We start from the raw sequence: 9,539 nt of genomic DNA, 5'->3' as shown, positions 1-9,539 counted from the left end.
AGTCAAAAAATACGAAATTTAATTTTTTATACGGGCTCTAGGTCCCTTTACTTATATTTAGAGAAATAATCTCCATTGAAAATTATTACTAACACAAAAAACTTGACATTTGTGTGACCAAAACTCAAAGAGATATTCTAGTTTAAAGTTTTAAGGACCATGCAGGAGATGAGATTGGAACTTATCGATCTTTCAGAAAAATGACAGGTCGTCAAAGTAAGAGAGACAAGGTATTTATAGTTTTCATTGCTATTCAAAAATAAATGCAAATGTTATGCCGTGATACGCAAAAACATACTACAAAACCTCGAATAATTAGATAAATCACACTCTATGAACACATGTAATTTTAAACATACTTGTTAACCACTATATCCCCCACCCGCCAAAGGCGTTATTGACAGCGAGTGAAAAGTGGTGTAAGTCGCAAAACGCTGCGTTTCATATCTCGGTGAATACTGGTCATACTAATTTCAAACTTTTTGTATTGGAATTATTTTTCAATAGAGATTATTTCTCTAAACATAAGTTAGGGGACCTGGAGTTCATATAAAAAGTTAATTTTGTATTTTTTTAACTCATTTTTATTTTCACTGCAAGCTTTCAATATCTTAACCCTGCATCTGATTTTGAACATTTTTACAATTGGAAGTACAGTGCAGAACCTTTTATCCGGGAACCAAAAAACCGGGAAACCAGAAAACCGGCAACTTTTTGCCGATTTTCCCGCCATTTTTCAAAAATACTCATTTTTGGCAATTTTTGAAAAACTAAGCATTTTTTTTTTTTTTTTTTGAAATACCTAAAAGAATATGAACGGTTTCTTAATAAATACCATATTACTCAAGTATAACTCGGGAAAATGTTAACAAAAACGAACTTCAAAAGGTTATTCTTTAAGCGGGACAAAATTTCCGAAATATTTTCTTGAATCAAAACTTACGCTCGTAAGTCAAAAATTTTCGTGTTTTATTCCAACTGAAACCTAAAGAAATAAATATTGTCACATTCTAGTGCAATATTTTATTGTGAATGGCCTTAAATTAAATTATAGTCGTTTAGAGCGAAAGTCGGGAAACGCCGAAAACCAGATTCGTGAATTTCCGGATAGCTGATCGTGGAATCTGGAAATCGTTACACACAAGACTATAATAAGGCTGCAAGAACTCATAAATCAAATTCCTATTGATATTAACTTAATGTAAAAGCAATAGTTATCAATAAACTATCGTAATCGCAAATACAACATCTTTACAAAAAATTAAAAAAAAAAAAAAAGAAAAAGAAAGAAAGCAATGCGTTCATGAAAACAAACGTTTTCATACACTAAAGTAGAAAAATCGCACATTTAGGTTCAAAAACTTGTTTCTTGCTCTTCCCTTCATTTTCTTTCGTTTTAAAATGTCGAAAACTTTTTTTTTTATCCAAACAGTGTGAGGGTTTCAGGTCTTATGAATAAATTGAATTTTTTGGCGTTTGAATTATTCTCTCACTATAGTAGTTTTTAATATTTCGATTTTTATCAACATTTCTGAACTGTTTTCTTCTTATTTATATATATATATATATATATACTATAGTAATTTAAGTTTGCTAAAAAATCGGCCAATAGCGCTGTTTAGCGATCCAGAAAACCGGCAAATTCAGATATCCGGGATGGTAATGGTCCCGAACTTCGAGGACAATTAGTTCTCTACTGTATACATCTAGGACTAACGGTTGCGAAAATAAAGGTCTTGCAGGTTAAAACAGAACACCCTGTATATTAAAAAGTTAAAAGGAAAAAAATGAATAAAAAAACTTTTTTTTAGTAATTTACAAGCGGGTGCAACCCCCTGTATATAATTCTGCCTGTGCCCAAGCTGCTCTTACTTTACCATTTTCCAGTTACCAAACCCTGAAATCATTCGGAACCAGTAGCATATTTCATTTCGGAAAGGGTCCAGTGAAATTTACATGCACTGAAATTTGATTTGAATTAATTCAAACTTGAATTTCCTTCGGTATACAAACAGGAAAATCATGTATGAAAAAATGGACATTATTGAATTTTCTTGCTCTTTTCAGGGAGGGTCTATAATCCCTCCCTTTAACACCGCCACTGTTCTGAACTGTTGGATTCCTCAACTCATATCCACTTTGTTAGGAAAGTATTTATAAGTCATAACTATCCTACACATTGATTTTTTCTAATTTAAATTTTCTGGATCATGAAAAAAAATAAGTTTAATATTGTACTAATTGGGCACCGAAGCTATTTTATTTCCTTATTTTTTTCTTCCTTCCTGTTTTGGAGCGAGAAAATATAAGTATGCGTTTTAATAGAAATTTAATTTTTTTTATTACATCCAAAAGCATTTTACTTTTATTTTCAAAAACGATTTACTCTATTTCCTATTAAGTTATAATATATCTTGATTGATTGTATTAAAATTTGTTTTCTTTGCTCAGCTAATAATATTGCATTTTTCAATTATTTACAATGTTTAGAGCCTGTTGTATAAAACTAAATGTTGCATAAAACCTGTTTGTATTAAAACTGAAAAAATTAAATTTAAAAGTGAAATGAAACAAAGTTATGTAAATAGCATCTAATAATAAATTAAAAAGAATGTCTCAAAAATTGGAGTCACTAAGTAAAAATATGAAGCAGAATGTATAAAAATAGTTTATTATGAATAACATAATGTGACAAAATATTTTTTTTAATAAAAATCTCCATAAGAACAACACATTTCAAATGCAAATGGAGATCTGATTGTTTAAAAACAAATTTTATACACCAAGTAATGAAAGGAACATTTTAACTTCAAAATCTAAACTCACAGTCTAAACCAGTAGCTTTCAAACTTAATTTTGCAATGATTCCTTAAAATACAATAAATGAAATTAAAAAAAAAAAAAAGAATTTAATTTAAGGGCCTTTCATATTAGAATAAAAGTCAGTGAAAAACAAATCTAAATTAAAATAAAATTAATAAATTGTTTACAAACCTAATAATCCAGAAAACAAAATTGACTACATTTTTAAAAGCATGTATACAATGTGGATTTTTGGGTTTCTTAAAAGATTTATGGCGCCTAATTTGAAAACCACTTGTTTTTACAATTCCAAACACATGTATATGGTTGTCCATATTATTTTGAGTGTTTCTTGAAAATTTATGTACCAAGTCATAAATATAAAATGTATTACAACAGCTATGTCAAAATTCATTCACATTCCATAGTACTTTGATAATAGCTATACGAAGAAAAATTGAAGTTAAAAGAATTGAGTAATGGAATTCAACACAAAATACATTTCATGAGTTATTTGAAAGTACTGTAGTAATACACATTCATTTGAAAGATAGTAAAATTGGGAGCAAACAAACTTTTAAAATTCTATCTAAACTGAAAAAGGACTGTGAACATTAAAGTTGATCATATTAAAAACTAAATACACTCCATATTAAATAAAGTGTAATAAAACTTATTATTACTTAATGTAAGTATTCTTATTTTGTGAATCTGAACAGAAGTTAAATTTTAGCAAAAAAAAAGTCTGAAACTTCCTTGCTTACAAAGACATTTCTTTTACATTTATATTAAGTTTTAGTCTACTGAGTCACCCATACATTTCCGAGTTAAAAATATGTTAGTAAATAATGTGATTTAAATTATGATCGTTTTAAAATTAAGAAATCTTTTTGTTTTATGGATACAAAGATGCTAAAATACTAGGGCTGCAGAGTAGGAGAAGAATGACCTATTCCGACTCTAGGAATTTTAGAGCCTTTGATTCAGTCTCCTTTACTCCAATATCAGTCAGACTCTGACTCTGCAAGCACTGGCAGATTTGCACATTTAGAGGGACAGACACACAGACTCTGACTCTTGGAATTTTAAACCCCCTGACTCTAGACTCCAACTACACCAGTGGTGCCCACCAAATTTCAATGGCACACACTGCGCCATTGAAATTTTTAGGGGTGAGAGGTGTTTTGTGGGATATTTTTCTCATTTTTTGGGAAGGGGCTCTTGCTTTGGGGAGGTAGTCTCCGCAATATTGAGGGGGTGCACCTTGCCCTTAGGGGGGAGGCACTCCTGACTTCACTACTGAAAATTTTAGAGGCTATGACTCCGACTCCCTGATAAAAAAAACATTCTCCAGAAGATAATCATAGATTACGCAAATGGCATCACAAGTCACAACCGCATTTCAGTACAGTGACTGCATCTTTTTTGAATCATATCTGTTTTAAACGGTTTTGATTCAATAAAGCGGCTGATTCAATAAAGCAAAAATGTGTAAATACTTTTACAAATGTGGTATTCTACACGCAAATTAAGAGAATTTTATTTAACTTTTAGTCAAACAAGATTAAAGCATCATTTAGAGTATGTTGTTTACTCAAAATGTTCATTTCATTGATTTTTTAATGAATTTTATCGTAAAATAGTATGAAAAACTAATTATAAAGTTCAAATTTTAACTTATTCGCTTCGAAAAATCTGTACGCTGTTGATTGTTAAGAATAGGAAGTAAGTATTTTAGGCACTCTTTTTTCCAATATCATAAACTACCCATCTACCTATGCTCCTCAGAATTCGCATTTCATTGCTTCAATGTTAACTCTACCGGCTACCAGTAACAAAGTCCAAAACTGCAGAAGTCACTTTGACACCATAGGTCTCTCTCTGCCTCACTGGTTTTGTTTGACTTTTCCCAAGAAAAATCACTAAAAAGTGTGCAACACACCGTGCCACATCCCCTTTTTACTAATCACAAAAAAAAAAAAAAAAAAAAAAACTGATTTGACAAAAAGAAAGCAAGGAGAAAAATTCACTGATGCACTACGTGTTGGCAAGAAATAGTCACATATGCTTGATTCATTTAAGCGGTAGCGGCGTGTCTGATTCTAATATCTAGTAGTCTTTTAATATTAAAGCTGAATTTTGTTCTGTTTTTAAGGATTTGATTCATTAAAACAGTAAATTCAATTATCCGGCATCCACTGTACACATATTTTTTTCATGCAATTATAATTTCTTAAGCATACATCATTAACATTTATCATCATAAATTAATCAGTTTACATTTTTTTTTTTCAAATCAGTTATTTAACTGAAATAATTTTTATAATTTTCACAAATATGAATACTAAAAAAAGTAATTTATTAACAACTAACAATTTAAACATCATTATGAAAACATTCTTTCATTCCTTTTATCTCAATATTTCACTTTCAAATGCTTAAAATGTATTATTTTGGTCCATATTTCATGTTAACTTTTAGATAAAAATATGTTTCTGCATTTAAATCATTATAAAATGATTCATAATATAATTTTTGTATCACACAAAACAAACAACAGAAAAGCTTTAACATGTATCTAGCACAAAATAACATAAATATGTATAACATATACCATTGCCACAAAGAACTTCACAACACAAAATATGCTATATACAAGTAATTACAAAATTCATAATCCTGAGTGATTCATAAATGTAAGTTATTTCAAAAGACACAAGAGAGAAGAAAATATATTTTGTGTCTTTTATTTTATTTTATTTGTTTATTATTATTATTTTTTTTTTTTTTACATTTGTCTTATAATTCATTTAAACCAGATCAGTCAGTTAATGAAATAAATTTGAAGACCAAAAAAAAAAAAAAAAAATTCAACTATGAAATTCATGAATGGAAAATAATGACTGAAATATTTTCTCCCATTATTAAAAGTAAATTCTGTAATCTTAATTCTACACTTCAGTAAATTCATACATGTACTAATAAAAATAAAATAGATGCATAATAAGTGGAATTAGATCAGCTGTTTAACCTACTAGAAAAAAGTGTAACCTTCTTTTCATTATTTTACTCTACTATGAGGGCCATCCGGAAAGTAATACCCGTTTGTGAAATAAAGACACAGAAGTAAGTATTAACAAATGTAAACATTTTTATTGAAAAGAGCATACCTTAAACTACTTCTCCACATAATCTCCAAGCAAATTGAAGCATTTGTCATAACGTGTGACGAGTTTTTGTATTCCAGCATCATATTCCTCTGCCGTCAGCCATTTGAAATGCATAGTCAAGCCTTCTTTAAGTTCTTCATCGCTGTCAAATCTTTTTCCCGCCAAAAACTCTTTTAAGTTTTGTAAAGAGATGAAAATCTGAAGGGGCCAAGTCTGGGCTATACGGTGGATGGTCGTATATTTCCCAATTGAATTGCTGCAGAAGTTGTTGTGTTATCCCCACTGCATGAGACCTAGCATTGTCGTGGAAGAGAATGATGCCATCAGACAATAGACCTCTCCGTCGATTTTGTATTGCCCGCAGTAATTTCTTTAATGTTTCACAATTGGCGGCGTTCTCAATTTTTTTTAAACGTTATGAATGGCCACAGATACAACACAGGCAATGCTAGCGTCACAGAACTTGCAACACAGAAGGCAGAAAAGCCACTGAAGTGGTCTGATCTTGACCGGCGGCTATTCGCATCGTCAGCGCCTCATGCGGCGGAAACGGGTACAGTGAAACCTGTGTAAGTTGACCACATGCGGTGCAGTACTTAGGTGGTCAACTTATAGAGGGTAGTAATGAAAACTTTTTTTTTTTGTCATTTCTCTTCCAATGCATTCATTTTTTAACTAATTGGAATACTTTAAACTCACTTTCATTGTTTAACATTACTTTAAAACAATAAGAAAAAATGTTGTTTAAATATTTTTAGAGCTTATTTACCAGAATGCACGTAAAGTATCATACAAATTTAAAATTTCTGTGATTCGATCAAAAAAAAAATGCCTCATTGCTTATGAAAAACTACTTACTTGATATTAACAATTCCTAAAAATTCATAACAAGTCAAAAGTGACTCAAATCCTTCATTTGATTTTTTCATGTACATTTGTAACCATGGTAATCTACTTTTCAACAAAATAACTCCTTATCGAAGTTTGGCTCATTTTCTGGGACTTAACATTAGCCCGATGTTTTTCGATGGAAGCATAAATATTCATATATTCATGGGTTTTTCTAAAATGTTTGGTTACTTATTTGAGGCATAACTGATGAAACTTTTAGTACAATCTAATGCTTTTGCCTAGTGGTCAACTTACAAAGGGTTTTTTACAATACTCCAAACCAAAGCTGGTGTATATTAGTGGCCAAGATAGACAGGTGGTCAAGATAGAGAGGTGGTCAAGTTACAAAGGTTTTCCTTCATTATATAAGATAGGACTAATTCCGTTCCTGACAAAAGCGGTCAACTTAGACAGAAGGTCAACTTTACAGGTTTTACTGTACTACTTTCCGGATGGCCTTCGTACATTGTTAACCACTAGTCGAGATTAATGCCTTCAAATTTTACTTTTAAAAAGGATACAGTTATATTTTTGAAAATTTAATGCATCAAAACCTCAAAAGATTTCATATAATACTAAAAGTAATGTATCAAAAAAAAAAAAAACTAAAATCTTGACACAAAAGTATAATTTTTCTCATTTAAATGTTTTTTTGGCACCAATTAATGCATATTTAGATAAAAATACAACAATATCCAAAATAACTTACTAATGCTTTGAACAAAAAAAGCAAGTAAATTAAAAAATCAAATATACTTTTAAATATTTAAGAAAAAGTAATTTTGCTTGAAGTTCTCAAAATTCTATGGAAGCAGGAAACATTCTCATTATTTCTAGACATGGAAATGATGTATAATTATATATTTTCTTCAATGTGAAATAAAAACGATTCTATATACAGTAATCAGAAAAATATGTTTTGCTGAACAGGCATGAACAGCCATTACAAAAACCCTCCCAATGGAACAACATACAAAAGTATGACGATCAGTAACAAAAGCATCAATATCTACTTATCAAGAAGGGATTTATACAATTGATAGAAGGAGCTTTCTGAGTAATACTTAGGCACAATTTCATCACAGAATGTTCATGCAGGTAAGTGAACACTTTCGCCGTTATCTGTTTTCATGTTTTTCAGCATACCACCGAGCCTAAAATGAACACAGAATTTGAAATCAGAATCTTCAATAAAAAAGAAATGACACCATTTTTAGACACACACAATAAATGAGTCATTTTCTGAACTTTATCATGAACAACCATTGAGCATGGACTTGTGATATAACATAATATAATTTACTGTTCTAAAAACATTTTTGAGATATATAAATACAGTAGTCTCCACGTAATGTGATCTTATGGGACACGATGATTTTGATAGCACAGTAACCGATTGATTACAATAAGCAAAATCTGAAAATTCAATAAATTTACAAACACATGTACTGAATTTCAAAATAAAAAAAAACTCAAATTTAAAAATTGTATATATATTTTTTTAAATCTAAAAATTACACATAATTTGTTAAAATTTAATATAGTTGATTGTCAACAATTCTTCTTGAAACATATTGAGGAAAGTTATGTGCATATTTTACGGCATACAAGTTATAATTGTATAGATTGATTTTAAAAAAAAAGGATTGCATCAATGGGAGAGGGGGGGGGGATTTTTAATATAATATACTTTTGACTGAAGCTAGTTGTGAAGACAATTCTGGTTTTAATATTTTAAAACATGACAAAAAATAATAAAATGTCTAAGTGCAGAAAAAATAATTAAATGAAATTAATTACCTTTCAATGATAGCATTATTTTGCTCTGCTATTTCCCACAAATTGCACTGTTCCTGCTTTAAGTTTTGAAGTCTATTAAAAAAATTATTGAACTAAGTATCATGTTATTAACAATACATCAACACAACAGATAAACATGCATACAATATTTTTTAAAAGCATATAATACTTACTTGGAAAGAACAGTTTTATAAGATAATTTTCGTTTTAGAGCAGAATTATCTCCATTTTTCATTGCCAGAGATTCTTTTATTACATCAGAAGATACAACTGACTGAGAAAAATTTGTATTTGTACCAGGTACTTCTGCAGATTTTAATTGTGAAATAATTTGATCACAGATTTCAAAAGCTTTAATCTCAGCCTGCAAAATAAAATATGAAAAGCAAATTTCAGAACTGCTTATAAATTTTTATTTTAAGAGTCTGACACTTCACAACATGTATTTTTTAGCATTATCAGTCTCGTTATTTATTAATTTATTTATTGAAACAGTTAATGAAATTCGGAGAATATGCTTAAAATTCTTAAAGAAATGTATCTTAATATATGTAATTCATTGTAATTCATTCATTTCTTCACAGTACATAAAAATAATGAAGTAAAAACCTAAACAAAAGTTGTTATATTAGTCAAACACAAGACATTAACAGAAGAATTTCATTTGGCACATAGTAATCAGTTATTTACAGGTTCTTACAAAATATAATTCCCTACCTCTTCCAAAGATGAGGAATAACTTTTGACATGCATGCTAACTGAAATAAGATCTTCCTCTAAGCATTTGTACTGCACCATTGTAGCTTGCATACCACTAGATTTGTATGAAAGAAATATTATTATAATAAAAGAGCACATAAAACAAACAATCAAACA

At 29.6% G+C, this 9,539-nt stretch overlaps 1 protein-coding gene across 1 annotated transcript in view; it reads right to left on the bottom strand.

Moving 5' to 3' along the window:
• Positions 1-5,288: 5,288 nt before the first annotated feature.
• The window catches only part of LOC129221909 (serine/threonine-protein kinase TBK1-like), a 48,505-nt gene continuing 44,254 nt past the window's right edge, over positions 5,289-9,539 (bottom strand). The window contains exons 17-20 of the mRNA XM_054856285.1: positions 9,381-9,477; positions 8,837-9,027; positions 8,664-8,735; positions 5,289-8,017 (exon numbers count right to left, since the gene is read on the bottom strand). Of these exons, the coding sequence (XP_054712260.1) occupies positions 7,954-8,017; positions 8,664-8,735; positions 8,837-9,027; positions 9,381-9,477 (424 nt within the window). The 3' untranslated portion in view covers positions 5,289-7,953. The remainder of the gene's footprint in view (positions 8,018-8,663; positions 8,736-8,836; positions 9,028-9,380; positions 9,478-9,539) is intronic.

This window comes from Uloborus diversus, chromosome 5 (assembly GCF_026930045.1).
Source record: "Uloborus diversus isolate 005 chromosome 5, Udiv.v.3.1, whole genome shotgun sequence".
Lineage (NCBI taxonomy): Eukaryota > Metazoa > Arthropoda > Arachnida > Araneae > Uloboridae > Uloborus > Uloborus diversus.
This window is presented reverse-complemented; position numbering and strand designations above follow the sequence as displayed.